Here is a 19,917-nt window from a genome sequence, read left to right on the forward strand (position 1 = left end):
AGTGGAAGTCACAACTCGGTGCTTTGTAGATTTGTCATTTTACACAAGAATTTCTAGATTCTTTAGACTTTACCTTTCACTTACCCTGTAAAGACATCATATTTTTGTTCCATTTCGGGAGGAAATGATGCTTGTAATGATGTTAATAGAAATATATGTAGTATGACACATTGACTGTCTGGAAAAGCTCAATAAAGTAAATGGTGTTTCTCCTTTTTAAAGAATAAGACCTACACCCTGCTGCTCTTGCATTGGTATTTTTCTTATGTGCCTTTTTCAACTTTGTTAAGGAGGTTATGTTTTTTGCGCTGTGAACGTTCCGTTAGCAGAACATGATGATGTTTAAAAGACAAGATACACACTTTTTAACATTGCGAGATTGGAAGAGAAATATTTTCTTTTCTGAATATTCCAAATTTACTCTTAATTAACTTAAATGGCATTTAATACTATTGTCTGCTTGTTTCTTGTTGGGGGAAGACATCCCACACTAAAGAGCTTAAATCTTTAAATGTATCATCATGGGTAGGCATAAATGGCATACAGCTTAGCCAACAGAACCATCCCAACATGAATCCTTCCAATGGGGTCTCTTGTGGTTCCTACCCCCTTCCTGTTAAGTAGATTTTTCAAAAGCTTTCTCGAGTATTCAGCACTCGGATCTCGAAAACACTGCTGAACATCTCCTGACTTCCAACTGGGAAGAGTGCATCAGCTTTCTCGAATCAAACAAAGACGAACAACTCACGACCACTTTATCGCTTTTGACTTACGATATTTTACATCAGACCATAAATCTCTTTGTATGCATTTAATCTGAGTTTCATGGATTTGCTTAACAATAAAATATTCCATTCCAAAACAAAGAAATGCATTAATTCTATTTTTTTTTTAATTTTGGTTAACAGGCAGCAACTTTCTTTCCTGTCATAACAACACTGTGGAGAAAATGTGTCACAATTCAGCATTAAAATGTCTCAAAATAAGATGGAAAATCCAAGTAGGCTAATTACATGTATCTAATAACAGAGAGAGAGAGAGAGAGAGAGAGAGAGAGAGAGAGAGAGATACAAGCTTTCAACTGATGGATCCCATTTAGGCAATTTCTTTTCCCCCAGACCCCTGGAAATCACCACTGAAACACATGATTTGTTTTTCTCATATCACAATGTTTGGTCTAATTTAAATATGGTCCAATTCAAACAGCGCAGCAGGTGATCAAGTCTGTTCATTTGCAGGCTCGAATGCAGTAGAGTGTAAACACCTGCTATCTCGCTATTTCACATTTGCTCTTGCAGAGTAACAATATTTGAAAACTCTGATCTAATGAAATATATTTGCTGTTTTGTTACATTCACAGCGTGTTTAGTTTTGAATGCCATGCTGCGGTATTCTTGAAATACTGTGTTGTGGAGGCATTTGAAGTTCTTTCCATTTTTTTTTTCCTTTTTGTATTTGCAGTCCTGTTTGCAAGCTGATATAAATTTTCAAGAGTTAAATCTGAAGTTGCGTCTGGTGTAGGTGTGCTGGAACGTGGTGCATGGTCACCTGAATGAGTCTAACATTTCTTACTGTCTCTGTGTTTACGCAGCATGTCGTCTGCGTGCTGCATTTGACGCATCGGTCCAGTGAAAATACAACAGTAGTACTAACAATGACCTTATATCAGGTCAAGACAGGAGGTCAAAGGTTTAATTCATTTGCTGGAGCAACGGCTCACTGTTGCAGCAGAGGGTCACCGGACATGTCACCAGAGCTGGATTGCTAAGCCTCAGCTGAGAGACTAGATAATAATCACCTTGTTTTAAGTATACTGGCTGGACTGGTTCCCACGGAGGCTGCTGGAAAGTGCTGGAAAGTGTCTATTCATTTCACGCACATGAGCACATGAGCACATGAGCAAGGGTTTACGCATGACGTGATTAACATTTCCATACTCGCGTTAATCAAATGTAATAAAAAGAGATATTTAGCTCTGGCTTTAGTCATACAGAAAGCTAGATGATCAACGCTGGAATTAGCTGGAAAGCAAGCAAGAACTGAAGAAAGAGCAATGCACTGCAAGCTAGCACGGGAACTCCGTTGGTATTTAATCAAACACAGAGAGGAGGAACCCCACAAGATTTATTAATATCTGTAATGGCCCTTTTCACCACAGCCGCTTTTACGTGTCATTGCAGCACAAACACAGGTTCCATTGAAAGACTATTATTAACTTACCGGGTCATTTATCTTACTGGCCCTGTCATCATTAGACACTAATATTTGGTTGAAGGAAGGTGTCGTCAGGACCAGGATCACTGTGACATACAAAGCAGATGACTTAAAGCAGCAATCGATCATAGCTGGTCAGTAAGGAACACCCTCCAGCAAACGTGTAAACTGCATCATTTGTTTGCGCTGTTTAGCATTCTGCTCCTTCTCCCTCTGGCAAAGAGGGCAGGACTAACTTGGAGCAGAGCAGGAGCCACGGCTGCAGTGGTTTTACCGCACTTATTTTCTCCTGTGTATTACTGCAGCTTCATGGACATTTCACTCCACCTGTTGCCCACTAAATGACAAGGAGCAGCATCTCATCAGTGTGAGGAGTGAAGGCTTTTAAGCTGGGAAAATGATCTTTCGATCTCCAACCAAGAACAGATTTCAGAAATTTTATTGTCTATATCCATCGGATGGGGGGAAAAAAATATGTGCGCTGTACTTTAAGAGCTTCAGGTGAAGGTCCCTCTCTGAATGAGAGTAAATAAATGTGACTGTGAAAACTCTGAACCTACAATTCATAGTCCTATCTAAATTTGATATAATGCATACATACATACATACATATTTCAACAAATTTCATTAGATTCCATCCATCCATTAAAGTACGTTTAGGTAGAAACATAATAAAAACATTTCAGCACTATCATTATGGTTACTGTATTAAGTAATGCATTACCTCCTGAAGTGATCCCTTTTGTTATTTGTCAGCGCTTTATTTTCTAATGGAATAAATGATATGCTTACAGTAAAAAGCTACTAGAAGCAGACCACTGCACTGCTATTCAAAGTATTTTATAAGTTTGAATTTTTGTACTGAAAAGTATCTTTTAACTGCTCTGTTCACTCTTGACGCTGCCAAATCGTATCACCAATCAGAGCTGTTCCACAAAGCTCAAGCAGCAGTCAGGAATCCCATGGCTAACGGGGTTTTGGTTGATAATGTGCATGTTTTCATAAATATAATTACCAAAACCCAAATTCATATATATTTCCTCTATACACGCAGGAAAAAGAACAGAAGAATCATGTGCATAAACATCGACTTATGTTGGTCTTTCATCCTAAAAGAATATTACACATTGACATTTTTTTAATGCCTAGTCATATTTTACGGTTATTTGGGCGAAAAATACTCAAAAGTAGTCTGATCAGTAACTTTTCATTTTACGTGGAAATTATTTTTCAAAGTAATTTATTACTTTAGAATGTAAGCAACAAGTAATATCTAATATATTACAGTTTTGCGCTCACTTGCTCACCACTGCGGCTAACACACACATATACAAATCAACTCCCCTGGATAAAAACATGAGCTTGACCAACAGGCCTATTTAGGGGTGAATAATACTCCAAAAAAATTACATAATTTGACCCCCCCCCCCCCCAAAAAAAAACCAAAACAACAACACTAACTTGATTCAAATTTTTTTTTTATTTTTTTATTTTTTAATGTTTACTGCTGTGAGCTTCCACAGATATTGAAACGATATCCTGGTAAACACACTGGATTCTGAGTAGAGACTCATTTAAAGCTTGCTACTCGCTGTCAATCAAGTGGTCTGTTGCAGCTGTTCTCAATTCAGGCGGTGTGATTTTACCAGTAGAGAGTCTTTGCCTGCAGCTCCTGCAGGTACATGTGACTCCAGAGGCTTGTTTTCTACAAATATTAAAGAACAGCTAAGCTTGTATCTTGACTACTTTTTTGACCTTGTGACATGCCGGTGTTTGTGGAGGATCCCGCGCAGCTCTCCGTATCTCGACTCAAGTCAGATTTAATTGCCCACAATGTCCAGCTGCCGCCTGCCAAGAGCAAGAAGGAGGTTTATGTGGAGTTGCACATGAAACATGTCGATCAGCAAAACGCCGTGGATTTCTCCAGCGACGAGGAGGAGGATCCAGTGCAAGATGTGGCAGTGAGTTGAGCAAACTCTAGGTGCACTATTTCTACTCTCGATTATAGCTTGAAATGAGCCGGCGGTATATTTAGTTGGAAGTCGGTCTGTCTCAGAAATTATTATTTTTATTGTGTCTATATTGCATGTTGTATACAAAACCATTATTTCGAAGTTCATCAGTAACCATGGATGATATATTAGGGGTTGCTTTTAATAGGAGTGGTTTTACACTTGGGGCAAGTTTAGGGTTCGAACCTGTAAGGGGCATGTACGGTATACAGTGCCTTGCAACTCCCTAAATCACTCTTTTCATGCAAGTTAAGATTTTGTTTCTGATCATTTCATTTGCATTATTTGGATTTTCTCTGCCTTCTGTCTCTCTCTTTTATTTTGTGAAAGTAAAGAAACATTTTGGACTAAGAAAGTATGCAGGTCTTGCGTAGAATATAATCCACTTCTATCATGCGTTTTCTTAATTTAAACAGAATATCCATGTAATGCACAGATTTTTTTTGTACCCCTCTGCTAGACAGACATCTGTTTGGCCAACATTAGAATTTCTCTTCCTGATATTTTTAGGGGTGATTAGCTGAAATGTAGATGCTCTTCGGGCTCCCTAAAATGAGCCTAAACCGGTCAATGTGTAGTTCTAACTTAATGGGGAGGCTGTGCAAGGGCAGCAGCTGTGGAGGGGAGGGGGAAGAGATCTGGGTCAACTCTCTCAGTTTGCTCTGCTACTTGAGGTCCTTGAGCCACCAGCTGGATAGGTGGTATAGATTTACAGGAGACGCTTCTGTATGCTGGCTGCCATCGGGGTCGTGTATATGTGCTCGCACACCTGTCACATTCATTTATGCGTGCCAGAAAGAGGAGCTTGGCTTACATTGGAGGTCTGAAAGTTATTGTTGTACTGTGTCCTGGGCTGGACTGTGCTTAGTCTTTTTAGGTATAGAGACTCTCAAGTAAATGCATACTCGGGTTTAAGTTTCAAATTTAGCAGTTGCTGCACAATTTGATGTAATTCCGAGCTAAAGGAATTAAATTGACATGAGGCTCAGAGTTCCCATGTATGTCAAGAAATTGTGCACATTTCGTGATCTTGATGTACAACGCTCTTGAGGCTGGATTAATTAGTGGTCACTTCGTCAAATAGTGAGAATAATTCAATTTATGGCCACAATTTTTTTTTCTTTAGTCTTAAGTCCATTCGTAGGTTCAGAAAATTGAACGAATAATATGCAACGGTTTTGTTAATTGGTTTAATTTGTGACATACGACAACTGAGACCCACAGTACTAGAAAAAAATATTAAATCCAAGAAATGTCTTCATATATATGACATTTAAATTGTTAAATTACAGTTAGCACCATCAAATGTTACACAAGTTAAAAAGTATACGGCTGGATAGTAGATAGAATAGTGTTATTTCACTTTAAAAGTGGATGTTAATCACAGACTCTTTTCGATGAGGAGTTTATTCTGAAGTGGGAAAATTCGAACAACTGTGACCTTCCAACATGTGAGACATTATTTGGACCGTATGTTACTTGATAAAGTCGTATCCTGTACCACTAATAGTGGTATGAGTAGAATTCAAAAGGAGGAGGGATCATTTGAAATCTTTAAAAAGAAACTGATGTGAAAGCAGATGTCGATGGCGAAAGTTTCCTCCTGCATCGAAAGGTTCTTGGAAATTGGAGGAAACCATGACGGGAGGATGTCTGACAGAAAAAAAAAGACAACGCGAGTGCAGGTCAATTTCTAAGAGTGAGTCTTGGTTAAAAAAAAAAAACTCTCCCAAAAACTCCAAACATTCCAGTCTTATTAATGGACAAGTCATGAGGTGTAATATGTGTGTTCTTAATGGAGAGACGAAAAAATGATTCACTGTCAATGATGACTAATTGCAAAATGCATTTCAAAGTGAAATCTGACACAAAATACCAGTATTTTATGCTTCAAAATGTTAAAAAACAGGTGCAGTTTCTGTGTTGGGATAGTTGGTTGGTCAAAACATGTCAGGTTTTGTTAAATGAGGCTTTAGAATGACTGTGGTAGTCGCAGCTCTATGTGCCGTTCGGATCCTAAAAACCATTATCATCTGATAAAACAGGTAATCACACATTGTTTGGAGCCGTCATTGTTTTTCCTTTTTATGAAGCTATTCTCATGTGATAGCTAATTTATGAACAGGATCAGTAAATGCAGTATACACAGGTGGTTACTGAAAACTTGGCCGAAGCAGCAGCAGCAGCAGCCTTCATTCTTTTTTTTCCCCCACATCTGAAACCTGCTGGCATTCAAGCAGCAACCGTTGTCATTTCTTGAACAGTGATATGGCAATTTTGTTTTGTGGGGAGGAACAGGAGGAAGAGGAGCCAGAAGATGAAGAGATTCCTGACCCAAGCAGTTTGACAGATGATGACCTCAAGGCTGCGTTACTCCTGCAGGGGGTCAAAGCCGGGCCCGTAGTCGGTGAGGTTGCACTTAATACTTCATAGAGTGAGCTTTTTTTCTTTATTATGCAGTAATTTTGCAAACAAGACACATATAAGAGCAACACTGCAATGAAAAAGATTCTTAATTGCAAGTAAAATTTGTGATGGGGGGGGGGGGGTCGTTTGCGTGATGGCGTTTGAAGTCGCACCGCATCGCTTGTTTGCACCCGCTGTTTTTGAGACGCATAAACTGGTGGAAATTCACGAGTGCGGTATTTACCGACACGTCGTATTCCATAGAACAGGACTTAAAACTGTTATAAGCTGGAGTAAACCAGTGACATTGTTGCAGGCATTTAATTAAAAAAAACAACAACAACAAAAAAACCCATTCAAAAATTCCTTTGACTTTGAGATGAGGGAACCAAATGTTCATGAATGTTAACCCACGTCTGGGTTTTGAGACACTCCTGTGCCAGCTGTCATTGTAAGGAGTCAGAGTCGCTTTATCTCCAATTTGCAGTGGAGATTACATTGGAATCGGAGTGCAAGAGCTTAAAACAACATGACCAATCACAACATGTAAAGGCATATTCGATGAAAAAGAATAAAGAGGAGACAACAGTTTTGAAGTGCAAAACTGCTCCAATTTTATTCTTCCATCTATGATGCAATTGCATTTCAGGGCATGTGTTTAAACAACATCTTGACAAATAACTGAAATAGGATTCTTTGCCTGTGCTAGCTTCCACCAGGGCCTTATATGAGAAGAAGCTTAGGAAACTGCTTCAGTCCAACAGACAGAATGAACTGAATGGAACAGAGCAAGCTGTACTGTATTCTGACACTGAAGAAGAGGAGGAAGATGAGGAAGAGGACAACGACAAAGAATCAGGTAGGACCATATGTTTTAGATTGTCTCTGGTTTTAGATAATCTTGTGCTTTTTTTTTTTTTTTTTTTTTGGCTTGAGCAGGTTCTGGAGGTGCAAAACAAGAGACGGCTGAACAGTCTGAACAGGACCGGGAAGAGAGCAGAGAGGTGAGACAAGTTTATATATTAAACAACTGAATTTCTGAGATTCTTGTTCAGCTTTTTTTTTTGCACATTCCACCAGTACGAACTCTGTGAATCTCTCCCCTACAGTGCTAATTGGTGGTTAAATTGCGCAGCTACAGAAAAATGTCTTCTCAATGATCATGGTTTGGTTGGTTCGCGTTATGCACATTTCACACTTTCTTTTTCAGAATGGCGGTTATGTTTACCCGCAGTGCTTTTTACTTTCATCAAGACTGGTAAATACTCAGGATCTTCTTGGTGTTGGCACACATCTTTTTTTCAAACCAAATCCCTGTGAAGAAGCGTTGCTCTGTTTGATTGGGTTGGCATTTTGTAGCGGACTCATGCTTCTAGACGACCTCCTCCCAAGAGGAATTCCCGGAATGTGTTAAAATCATCAGAGCAGAGGGGGCCTGCTGGTCAGATTCCTGCCAGAATTAGTCGAGCAACTTCTCTGAATCAAGGATTATCATCAGGGGTAGGCTTGTGTGCATTTCTCTCCACCTTTTGCTTCAAGTGTTTTTTTGTTTTTTTTTTCTTTTTTATTCTGCCTCCACGTTGCACCATAAATGGGATACTGGGCATTGTTCCTTCGCCTTCATTTTGATATGAATTTAGCGATGACTCTTGCAGGCAGTGTCCGGCTCAAAATCAGTCCTGCCCAATGGTTCGGCATCTCAAACCTTCAGCATCACTCAGATGGTGAAGGAGGGAAGTCACGCGTGCACAATGAAATTTTAGTGGTTGAGTAGTCAGTAGCATTCTCCCATTGATGTACATTTTCCCTCCCAACAACAGATGGAGAGTCGGAGGTCACTCTCCACTAGTGTAGACAGTGAGCCGAATGAGAGCAATACACGGGAGCATTCGTCACAGTCCAGCAGGGTCAGTAGTGCTGTTCAGTCACACTTAAGGGTTCATACTGTGATGGTGCTTCAAGTGCAGAAGAGGCTCACCAGGGATGGCGGTGTGATGTGTTACATCTGCTTTTCCTAGCTGGACATACCCGTTTCGGACAAGAATTCCAAGAAGAACCAGTCCCTGTTTTACACTCCCAAGGCCACCCCCTCTAAAAGGGCAACAAAGGCACATATGTTTTTCCTCGCTGACTTGTCTTTTCTTCCAGTTCCACTGATTTTTCACCTGCTGCAAGGGCACTATATGTGGTGGCTGATGTGTTAACTTCCTTTTACATGTCGGTGTCTAAATGTAATAACACAGTCGAGGGTTACCCAGAGTGGGGCCTCAGGGTCAATTTTTGACCTGCCACAAGGTTGAGATTTGGCCAGCCTGATGCAATAAACAAATAATAACATTCCTAATTATAACAAGAATATAATTTAGGATACAGTTTTCTTTTTGAGAGGTACAGTTGTTCCTGACAATATTTTTTTTCCCCAATCAGGCTGCAGTGCTACTTTGTATGAGATGTTAATTTAGCACGGGGGAAGTCAAGGAAAAAAGCCAGCCGTAACAGTGATGCACAGGTTAAAACTCAGCTTACCTTTTTAAGGTACTTGACAACACAACATGAGCAGTGGCTGTTTCAGGGGTTAAAACATAGTGTCAGACACAATCACCCTTGTCTACCTGGCTTCTCTGACTTTGTGGGAAACTGGTGTCTGGGATTTTTGTCTGCCTTGTTTGGTCCACTTAGTAATTCCCTCTTTCTTTCTAGCTTCCTCACGAGCCTTCGAAAGACCCTTTCAATGACCTATTGCCAGACATTGAGACCACGCCCACAGGAATCTAGTAAGCACAGTGGCAACACTATTACACAATGCATCAGCTATAAATACTGTTTAAGTAGCGGTTGAGTGGGAATTAGATTTTAGCCAAGTCAGAGAAAAATGCAGGAAAGAATGGTGTAGGAATGAGTCTTGAACTCTGGAAATAAGTTCTTTGTTGCACATCTAGGTCCTTTCGTCCCAGAAGTCTTTTCTTTTCTTTTCTTTTTTTGCTAAATGTCCTCTGATGTTTGTGGTTCATACTGGTGTAAGTTATTGTAACATTTTGTTCTGCGAGATAAAATATGTCAGCAAATACCACACGTGGACTTTGAAGCATTCGTCTGTCTCTAAAAAAGGCATTATTTAGAGCGAGGCTAAACAAGACTACAGGAGTTGTCACAGATACCGCACCAGTTGTGATGATAGAGAAATGGAGCATCCTTGGTGTCATTTGTTTATACCTGACGCTAGCTTTGGAACCATTGCAGATATGCTTAAAACAAATCATGAGAGTGATGTTCATTTGTAAGGAATATCTTGCTCAACAAAAAAGGGCCAATCTCATACACGTCTGCATGTTTTCATTAAAAAAACAAAACAAAAAAAGTCCCAGAGGTTTTTGGTCAAGGTAACCCATGGTTACGATGATTACTGGGTTAGCCTTCAGAAACATGCCACACCTGCAGCACTAATTAGCTTGCTTGTTCATGGCAACATGAGTAGCGTTTACCGACACTTGAATTAGTTTTCCACCACACGTATCCTTTCTTTATTTCAGCGCAACTTGTCGGAGGCCCATAAAGGGTGCAGCAGGGAGACCTGTCCAGTATGCATACCCTGACACTCCCATCAGTCCTACCACCCTGGAGAGGAAAGAGAGAGAACATCACATTGTACCCATCCAGATACAGATCGCTGCCTTTTTCATTGTGATGTTCGTCATGTACGTCGTGTATGTTTTCGTCGAAGACAACTCATTCAGTCCGCTTTTGGCCTTCTTGGAGAGTCAAAACCAGGCGTCAGATGATGAGGAAGGGCTTTTACTTCCGGCGGAGACCCAAGACACACCAGCTGTCTTTGGGCAGGAATAGCGCTTATTCTTTCCTTTTTTACACCTCTCTTCATTGACGTGCAGATGTTTAATTGCTTTTTGACGATCTCAGCTTTTACCAGCCCAGTTAGCTGTCATGACCTTTGGATCTCAAGGGAACATTCTTGTCATTTTTCTTTCTTTTTTGGGGCGGGGGATGACTGCGTAGGATGCAAACCCAGTTTTTTTGGTCGCTTTTATGTTTAGCTTGTGCCCCGTCTGTTGTCAAAGGTAGTCTTTTCTATAGTCAGTGCAAAAGCAGAGATGCAGTTTAAAGATCTATTTTCCCAAATGTATAAATTGCCACTTGATGTTGGCATTATTTATTATTCTGCAATAATGTAATATGTTGGTTCCTTTTCACTTAATGTTAATTGTATGATGTGTTTTTTTAATATTTGAAATGCTTTTCAATAAAGGATGTTGTGCTTAATAGTTGTTTTTTTTTTGGCAACTGATATGTGTGAAAGTAATATCAACCATGCAGGTATAAAATGTACCGGGGCATTTTCATACAGATACATACTTTTATTGATGCTGTGAGGGAAATTTGTTTTATTTATTGCATTCTGGTCTGCTGGTAGAGCAATCTCAGTGATGGTTATGGCAGGAGGAATAATAAGTCATCTGCTAGGGTGGAACTATCATGGGACAAACCTGGAGATCCATGAGAAGCAGGGGGTCTCTAATCAGTCCGTGCCATCTTAAATGATGGAGCCCACTTCACAAAAAGATATAACCATGGAAACTTAATTTTTTTTGACAAGTGAACCATGCCAGTGGTGGAAGAGGTACCTGCATCCTTAAGTAAATAGCTGTATAAACTATAACTGGTACATGCAAAGCTCTCTTTACAAAACTCTATGAAGGCTCAGAAGTGTTTGTAAAGAATTGTGTACATGTTTATGTGCTTTTTAGCATTCAATCCTGGAACCATTCTCCTTTGAAAAAATGATATCAAAGTGGTATGTTCCGTTTGTGCTGCTCTGATTATACAATGTTGAAATTGTAAGGCTTCAAATTTAAAAGTACATCAGGTAATGCCATCTTTTATGAAACATTTTTCACTTCAAAAGTAACATAAGTTCAGATAAATGTAGTCTGTTTCTTACAAACTGGAGTAAAGGCACCAAGTCCCCCAAAATGTAGATATTCAAATTATAAACACCTCTATAATGTGCTTTTAAAAACAAATGATGTTTCAAGACAAAGCATTGAATGGATATGTTGCATGAACAGTTCATTTATTGCTTCTTTCCAACAGTTTTGTCCCTAGCTGTGCACTGGGACTGAAAAATGTATGGACAGTGTACTGGGAATTCTTTTGAACTCCCAGCACCCTGACCCCTAGTAGCACCCACAAGACTGCCACTTGCCACTTGTCATACAACCAGTGCACACCTGTACTTCCTGTATATGCTGCAAATATATATGTGTATATATATATATATATATATATATATATATATATATATATATATGCTACATATGCTACGATTATCCTGTACATACCACAATATTTCCAAAGTTCTTCTCTCATTCATGCATGTAATTATACTACTTATCTATTGTGCACTACTACTTCTTCTGCACTACTACAGTACCTCTACTGCACGACTACTTCTCTCAGGCACTTTACAAGGGAGCTGCTGCTACCCCTGGGAGGTATAGACATCCTTACACTTCCTTGCCTGATGTGTTGTTTTGTTGTTGTTGTTGTGTAACCAACTGTAACGCTCTCTGCGCCCTCAATTGCCCCCCCCCCCCCCCCCCACACACACACACATACTCTACGGATATAAATACAGTTTTCTGAATCTGAATCAGTACTTAAGCTAAAGTACTTAGTAACTCCACACCACTGTCAAACGCAAAGGTGGCGCCTTGAGCGGTGGTCGAACTGTTTGCTAAAAAAAAACCGTCACACGCCGTCAGACCAACTATTTGTCTTTTTGAGGCCAGCAGGTGGAGTCTCTCACCTACGGAAGGGTCAAAGGGATCGGCAACCAGAACAGACACGGGACTAAAGTTCATCATGTTGAAGGTTTTAAAGATCATTATTAGCAGCGTCCTCATTGTAATCCTGGTATTGTGTACAATCGCTTCTATCAGGACTCTGTCACTGGACGTAAATGCGGGACTTCAACTCAGTCAGTGGGAAAAAACGAATAACATCTCTCTTGCCATGGACCACCATCAAAGAGAGGAGCTTTTCGCTAGTTTTAAAGGTAAATGTGATCGCTGCCGATTCAGCATTCACACCGGGAACGCCACTCTGTTTAGGTTCATCGAATTAAACACAGACAGGTTAAATGAGCTGTTCTGTAATTTCCAGAGGCGATCCAGATTCCCACGGTATCATTCTCCCCAACGGATATCAACACCACAGCACTGCTGGAGTTTAACAGGTTCCTCCGGAAAGGTAATGCAACTATTAACAAGAGTGAGACGTCAATTATAGTACATCAACAATGTCGGACATTTGGTTTGCTCTGTCACGCAAGCAACAGGACTAGCTGATAGCAAGCTAACGCTAGCTAGCCGATCATATAAAGCTAAATTTTAATGTTGCACGAGACGCTGCGAGCTGCAAACTTCGAGCGACCCCATCCAGCGTCAGGCGCGTGCAGCAGGTCCCGCAACGGGACGTTTCCACTAAATGTTTTATCCTCATGAGTTTAAATGAAGGACTCACAAGCGGACTCTGTTTACAGGCGTCAAGTTGGCTTATGTTACTTTATTCAGCAGCGCTGTAAGCCTTCTGATTCCTCGACACATTCTTTTTACTGTTACTTTTTTCTCTAGTTCATGACGCTTAAGATTAAGTTCAGACTTAAACCTTGTGTTGAACTATTAAATGGATACAGGAAGTGCAACTTTAATTAATCATTGATCTTATATTATTTTTTGTTGTCGTTGCCACAGTTTCTGTGTGGTATGACATGTTGAAGTGTTGTTGTTTTTTTATTAGGTTTGTGGTTTTCTTTCTTTTCTTTGGTATTTTCATCTTAATGGCTTCACACACACACACACACACACACACACACACACATACATATATATATATATATATATATATATATATATGTGTCCATTTTATTATATTGAAGTGGGTCTGAAAGATTTCAAATGAATTGTAAAAAGTTAAATGATAAGCTGATAGGCATGACTTGTAGCTTACTGAATTGTACATCGTTCTTAATGCAACCTGTTGCATCTTTGCTGACCCTCTTTGTCCAGCCATCAGACATCCATTAATATCTTGAGAGTACTGTATATTGTACACAGTTTTTGTTAAAGGTAGCCCTGATTGTTGTCATGTTTTTGTCACAAATCGTAAATCTCCTTCAGAGGCCATCATCTGTAAATTATTTTTCAGTCAGAGCGTTCATTTGTGTTTCTTTTTGTTTTTACATTTTTTCCCCATATGTTCACACTTCTTCTGCTTCAGCATTCCCAACAGTTTTTTCTTCAAGCCTTGTTCATCATGAGTTGGTGGCAAACTACAGCCATCTGTTTTGGGTGCAAGGATCCCAGCCTGACCTGGTGCCTTACCTGCTGATGGCTCATATTGATGTAGTACCTGCCTCAGAGTCGGACGGCTGGGAGGCCCCACCATTTTCTGCTGAGGAAATAGACGGCTTCATCTATGGTAGAGGGACTCTGGATGACAAGAGCTCTGTAATGGTAAGAAAACAATTGCTGATGTTTGTGCCTGTAAACGGCCTTGAGTTGCATATTTGAGTAATCAGGCTGTTCTTGGCAAAGGATTGCTGTTGCCAGTTATAAAAAAAACAAAACCTTCCTTCCTTTTTAGGGAATTCTTCAAGCCCTGGAGTTCTTGCTGATTAAAGGCTATGTGCCACGCAGAGGATTTTACATTGTTCTTGGTCATGATGAAGAGGTAACCCAAATTCATAAATAAATACACATCCCTCATTTGGATGCAGAGGAGATTTGGCACATCCTATTCATATAACTGAGTATTTGATTTATTTTTTCAAGGTTAATGGTTACAACGGGGCAATGAACATAGTGCGCTTACTGAAGCAGCGTGATGTGCAACTGTTGTTTGTCTTGGATGAGGGTTTGGCTGTACTTGATGGAGTCATCAATAACCTACAGGGACCGGCTGCTCTGTGAGAACTCATCATGGTCTTATTTGATAATAAAATTCAAATGGAAAGTACAACTTCATCTCTACATTAGCGATTAACTGTTTTGTCCGCTGACATTTTGTAGGATTGGGATAAGTGAAAAAGGCTATGCCAATGTAAAGCTTAGTGTGTCCACCGTCCCGGGTCATTCCTCAATGCCTCCCACTGAGACCAGCATTGGGATCTTGGCTGCTGCAGTTAAAAAGTAAGTAAGAAATTTCCACCAGAATTAAAACTGTTGTTCTTATATTTGTATATCTTCTCTGCGCTGGAAAGCCTTCACCTTACCCTTTGGTTGTACGAGTTACAGTGACACTTAAGTGAATCTGAATCTGAATTTTTTTGCCGGTCATGCAGTGTAATTGGATTTCTTCATGACCTATATTATATTGTACCTCAAGATCTACCTTGAGTACAGAACGAGGGTAGGAAGAGGTCTGGCTGATTGAATCGTTGCAGGAAATCAACAGGTTGTGTTGGATTACAGAAAGCACGAATTTAGTGTCAGATAAAGGGTTAAAAATCAGTGGTTCGCGTGCACACATTTTTGAAATCTGGCAACAAAATGCCCCGCAGTACTGCCTGCAGCTTCTGAAGACTTCCATATTTTGATATAAACATGCTGAAGTTGGGGCTAGTTGTGCTACAAATGGATGCTAACATTCCTGTGGGTACACTGCCCCTTTTCAAGCATCGGGTCTGCGGTGACCATTTGACAGGAATGACATCTGCCTTTCGTTGATGTCAATGGGCGATTATGATGAGAATCCAAGCCCGTAGAAAAACCAACACTATTAGTGAGTGTAAGTTTACAGTCGCCAATTACTCCATGAGATCATATTAAAGCAGTCTCTGGGGCTGCAGGAAGCTCTGCCCTTGCTTAGTGCTGGAGGAATTAAAATTTTTTTTTTTCATCACTCACTTAGACAAAAAAGTTAGGAAACTAGGGTCCAGGTTGGAGGAAAAAAAGGTACCCTTTGGATTTCCCAATGACTCTGTAATACATTTTCTTTAGATTAGAGGAGAACCCTGTGCCGAGTTTATTTGGTCACGGGCCTGAACGTGACACCTTTGAACATTTGGCCCATAAGGTATGATACCCAGGAAACAAGCTATTTGTCCACCACTCACGACAGCTGAAATACACCAGGCATGTCTGTAACATGGAATGACGCTCGCTAAAGACCTTCTCCGTGTAATCACCCGGAGGAGCCCACCTCATGAGTCGTGCGATGGACTGCTGTGGGTGGTTTGTTCTTTTTTCTGTCACATGACACTTTGGACCTCCATTTAATTCAATGAGAGACACGCCAAATAACTGTAACCAAAAACAAACAACAACAACAACAAAACAAACAGGCCACATGACTCCAAATCGATATCGCACCTATCTCAAACTTACCTTGATTACAATTCATGAACGTGATTTTCAGCACTAACGGTGTAGTGGGTTACCATAAACTGTTCTGTCCCGCCGATGTTGCGTGTTACAGATGTGGCTGATGTATTTTGAATGTTAGAAATTCTAATGCGTAAGGTCCTGGCTGAATTCAAGTGACTAATTTATCTGACTGCAGTTTCAGCTCCCAATGAAGTTCATAATGTCAAATTTGTGGCTGTTTTCCCCACTCCTGAGCAGGTAAGTTCATGCTAAAATAATTCAGGTCTCTGCCTCTCTTCGTGTCCTTGGAGTGAACGAGTTAAAAATTGTTTTTGCAGGGTACTGGAAATGAAACAAGACACTAACGCTTTAGTGCGGACAACCACAGCAGTCACCATGTTTAATGCAGGAGTAAAGGTGCAGCTCTTGATTTAAAAACAACCACAACAACAAAAAAAACCCAAACAATTAATTTGAGAAAATGCATCACTTTTTGTAGATGAATGTCATCCCATCCCTGGCTGAAGCTAATGTAAATTTAAGAATACACTCAGCACAGACGCTACAAGAGGTAGGTAGCGTCAGAATTGTTATTGTCCTTTTTTTTTTTTTAAATTCCTAACATCTCACCAGGAGTCTTCTAAGGTTCATGCTGTCTTGTCTAGGTCTTGAACTTCATCCAATCCACAGTAGAGGATCAACGTGTGAAGATGGAGCTCATTGAAGGGTTTGATCCCTTGCCTGTCAGTTCATTTGATGAAATGTCCTTTGGCTTCCAAATCATTAAGAAAACTGTGTTGGACATTTTCCCGACGGTCACGGTCGCTCCAGGTAGGAACTGGGTTGAAATAACGGCATTACAAATTAAGGCAAAGTATTCCTTTTCTGCCTTGATACCATGTTTGAATCTGCAGGTGTCTGTGTTGGGAACACGGACAGTCGACACTTCAGAGACCTGACAAAAGATATTTACCGCTTCGCCCCTCTGTGGTTCAAACCAGGCGATGCTCAAAGGTAAGAATCGATCTCTGAATTACGGTAAGAGCTCACTCAACAAAGCGGCAGTTACGATAACTGTACAACTACGCATTGGACCTCATTCACGAAATAAACACGAGGGGACTCTTAACCCTCAGTTCAGCAAGTTCACGAATCTCCTGTAACTGGCATTCATTCAGGTATGCAAAGAGTTTGATGTCACAAGAAGTACACAATATATGTCAGGAGCAAGGATTTACAAGAAGCCTTCAGACTTTGCTTCCTGTCTGTAAGACTTAAGGCCCTTCTTAAGTGGAAGGTCTGGGACACAGTGTGCAAGTGGCTTTGGAGAGCTTGTCATAGCATGACAAAGAAGATAAAGCACAGCCAACCACAAGCAGTCATGACTGTAGCGTCTTGGGCTTGACTGGAAATCTGATGGGAGAAGTGAAACAAAGACACGTCTTCCTTTTTAGTCTTCAGCAAACAGAAGACACAACAGATTTCAATTCAGCACTTGTACTTTCAGACTGTAATACTGTATGTTGGCCAGCCGTGACCTTAAATCACAAATCCATGTCCATTTGTAAACCACAAGGTGGCAGCATAAACACATACCAGACCTCTCTGTTACAGTCCTATTTTAAAGCACAGCACAAGTTGGTGCAACCATAAGCATCTTTGCTAGTTTCCGTGTGCTGCGAATGACTTTTTCAAGCAACCTCGCCCTTTAGCCAGCAAGTGATGCTCCTTACCTGAGACCACAGGTGCTTAAGTACGTTAGTGAGGTGTGGCCTGGCACAACCATGGCGCTTTACTATTTTGGAACAACAGAAAATGTTCACGCCATAGACCAAGAAGAGGCTGGTCTTTGGTCAGTGGAGTTCTTTGTCTAGTGCTGTTTAAAGGGTGTATCAGTCAGATGAGCAGATGCACAGCATAGTAGTGAGGTTCTATTGATACCCGAAAATGTGGAAACAACGGCCGTCACCCCCTCACAGGTCTGCTGCCCCTCTGATGACGTTGTGGATTCCTGCTGCTCCCTTATATAAACTTAACTTAATCTTGTGATTAATCATGAATAATCAGACTTATATTGTGATCAACTTTCTTATGTTTTTCAATTATCCTCTGCATTTAATAAATCAAAAACACATTCTTAGAAATACAACATTACTGAGATTACTCTACTCTAGTTCAAACAAAAACACAACAAAGAGTAACGGATCTGGTAAGCTGACTGTCTCACATCTCAATCATAAATAAAGTTATGCTGTAACGTCTGTGCTCAATGTCTTATTAATGTGAAGTGGCACTGATCATCTATTCTGTGTGATCACCGCAGACCTGAAATTCAGGAGTCAGCAGGAAGAATCCCTTAAAATTCGATGAGAGGAGGTTGGCGTGACGTGCACAGTCATTAACTTTTCACGGTGTCATGGTTCAGTGGCGATCTCAAGCACGTCCGTGTTCTGCTGCAGCTTACTGTCAGAACCCTTTCAACAGTAGGAGCAACACTTCACCTGAGACTTAAGACCAGGCCTTTATCTGCCAGGGGTATGAGTGGTGCCTCGAGATTGGAACGCGCTGACAAATTGCTTGACCATACTTTTTTTTTTTTTTTTAAAGCAACAAATGAACGTGTGCACAGTCAGGTGTGGGAGCGTTTGCCAGTTAAAGCAATGTGGTTGCAGGGTGAAAAAAAATGACAACTCTGCCGGCCCGAAAAGTACAGTCAAACCCTGCTGAGTCAGTTACAAGACAGTCTGATGTTATGGGTATGAGCCTGTAATCATTCCAGTTACTCTTGTGATATAGAGCCATTTATCTGTAAAAGCTGTAAGATGGTGTTGAATAAATAAATGAAAAGAGATTTATTTATAGAGATCATAAACTTTTTCCTTTTTTTTTTTTTCAGATTCCATGGCATCAATGAAAGGATTTCCAAAAAGAACTTAGAGGAACTTGTACTATTTTACTCAAGTCTTATTCAAAACTGTGACATCCAGAAGCTCCCCAAGGCTCATAGTTCTGTCCATGAACTCTGAGGAATGGATGGGATTGTCAAAATATCTGATGGTCCATCACGAAATTCTGAATTATTTCGACCTCGCCAAACAGAACCGGAGCTCATCTCTCTCTTTTGTCTGCAAAATTCACAAACTTGTTACATTTGCATTTTAATTTAAGCTTTAATGCTCAATGGACTGCTTTCTTTGTGTGACTGGGATACAGTTTTGACCTTATCACAAAAAAAAAAATTCACAGCCATCCGGCCCCTCTTGTGCACTTGTGAAAAAGCTTTTATGTGACTGCTGTGGCGTTTCTTTAACTTAAGTAAGTCAGTATAGCTTAATTTAATGAAATGTCTGACTGAAAATAAATATTCATGCCTGCTTTTACTTGACAATATAAGAGGTTGCTGCTACTCTTGAAATACTGAATGGAGCAAAGTTGTAAATATTATAAAATGATTCCGTGCTCTCACTGAATGACAAATATAAAAATAATGCTGGCAAGTATTGTTATTGGGAGAAAATGGTTGTAATAGTTGAGTGAAGTTTCTTGGCAACGTATTAAAGTTGAACTTGCAGAGGTTGTAAGTAGATTTTTTTTCTTTTATTTGTGTGTGTTTATTCACATTTTGACATTTTGTTCTTATAGTAACCCCAAATAACTTAAGAGATGGGACCAAGTCAGCCAACCCCCCCCCCCCAGCAAGTTTACCCCCCCTTTTTTTCCTTTTTACAAAATTGAAAACAGAGAAATTGTCTGAATATACTAACTTTTCAAAAATTTTGAGTGCTTTGCAAGTGGAAAAAGGAAGGCTTTGAAAATTGGACGCCATTCACTGAAGTTTTAGAGATCACCAGTAACGCCTTTCCCTGTGAAACTCAAAGCAGTGTTTTGTGGACTAAAACATTTCG

General features: G+C 40.2%; 2 protein-coding genes across 5 annotated transcripts; both read left to right on the forward strand.

The window, feature by feature from the left end:
• Window positions 1-3,765: 3,765 nt before the first annotated feature.
• lemd1 (LEM domain containing 1) lies at window positions 3,766-10,924 on the forward strand. Of its 3 annotated transcripts, none has more exons than XM_086213442.1 (11): window positions 3,766-4,175; window positions 6,519-6,633; window positions 7,342-7,491; window positions 7,572-7,636; window positions 7,843-7,890; window positions 7,992-8,132; window positions 8,288-8,363; window positions 8,451-8,539; window positions 8,651-8,740; window positions 9,333-9,406; window positions 10,163-10,924. In XM_086213442.1, exons 1-11 carry the CDS (start codon window positions 3,978-3,980, stop codon window positions 10,473-10,475), a joined length of 1,359 nt encoding a protein of 452 aa, XP_086069568.1. In that variant the 5' UTR covers window positions 3,766-3,977; the 3' UTR covers window positions 10,476-10,924. The 3 variants fall into 3 exon arrangements, with proteins under 3 accessions (XP_086069568.1, XP_086069570.1, XP_086069569.1); XM_086213443.1 differs by having other exon boundaries at window positions 3,769-4,175; window positions 6,525-6,633; XM_086213444.1 differs by lacking the exons at window positions 8,288-8,363; window positions 8,451-8,539; window positions 8,651-8,740.
• Window positions 10,925-12,317: 1,393 nt separating this feature from the next.
• Window positions 12,318-19,598, forward strand: pm20d1.2 (peptidase M20 domain containing 1, tandem duplicate 2). Of its 2 annotated transcripts, XM_086213445.1 has the most exons (13): window positions 12,318-12,702; window positions 12,810-12,896; window positions 13,926-14,161; window positions 14,292-14,378; window positions 14,480-14,613; window positions 14,717-14,836; window positions 15,647-15,722; window positions 16,209-16,270; window positions 16,351-16,429; window positions 16,512-16,583; window positions 16,678-16,843; window positions 16,927-17,026; window positions 18,909-19,596. In XM_086213445.1, exons 1-13 carry the CDS (start codon window positions 12,510-12,512, stop codon window positions 19,036-19,038), a joined length of 1,542 nt encoding a protein of 513 aa, XP_086069571.1. In that variant the 5' UTR covers window positions 12,318-12,509; the 3' UTR covers window positions 19,039-19,596. The 2 variants fall into 2 exon arrangements, with proteins under 2 accessions (XP_086069571.1, XP_086069572.1); XM_086213446.1 differs by lacking the exons at window positions 12,318-12,702; window positions 12,810-12,896 and adding an exon at window positions 12,977-13,226 and having other exon boundaries at window positions 18,909-19,598.
• The last annotated feature ends 319 nt before the right edge of the window (window positions 19,599-19,917 follow it).

Source organism: Aulostomus chinensis, chromosome 9, assembly GCF_037954235.1.
Source record: "Aulostomus chinensis isolate RoL2024-O1b breed Wild chromosome 9, RoL_Achi_v1.0, whole genome shotgun sequence".
Classification (NCBI taxonomy): Eukaryota; Metazoa; Chordata; class Actinopteri; order Syngnathiformes; family Aulostomidae; genus Aulostomus; species Aulostomus chinensis.

Bases quoted from the DNA above. Each gene is read 5' to 3' on its own strand.
- lemd1 (XM_086213442.1), top strand. From the start codon at position 3,978: ATGCCGGTGTTTGTGGAGGATCCCGCGCAGCTCTCCGTATCTCGACTC. The intron at 7,492-7,571 runs GTAGGACCATAT...TGGCTTGAGCAG, and splicing joins GGACAACGACAAAGAATCAG to GTTCTGGAGGTGCAAAACAA. The intron at 7,637-7,842 runs GTGAGACAAGTT...TTTCTTTTTCAG, and splicing joins ACCGGGAAGAGAGCAGAGAG to AATGGCGGTTATGTTTACCC.
- pm20d1.2 (XM_086213445.1), top strand. From the start codon at position 12,510: ATGTTGAAGGTTTTAAAGATCATTATTAGCAGCGTCCTCATTGTAATC. The intron at 14,837-15,646 runs GTAAGTAAGAAA...CATTTTCTTTAG, and splicing joins TTGGCTGCTGCAGTTAAAAA to ATTAGAGGAGAACCCTGTGC. The intron at 16,430-16,511 runs GTGCAGCTCTTG...CACTTTTTGTAG, and splicing joins TGTTTAATGCAGGAGTAAAG to ATGAATGTCATCCCATCCCT.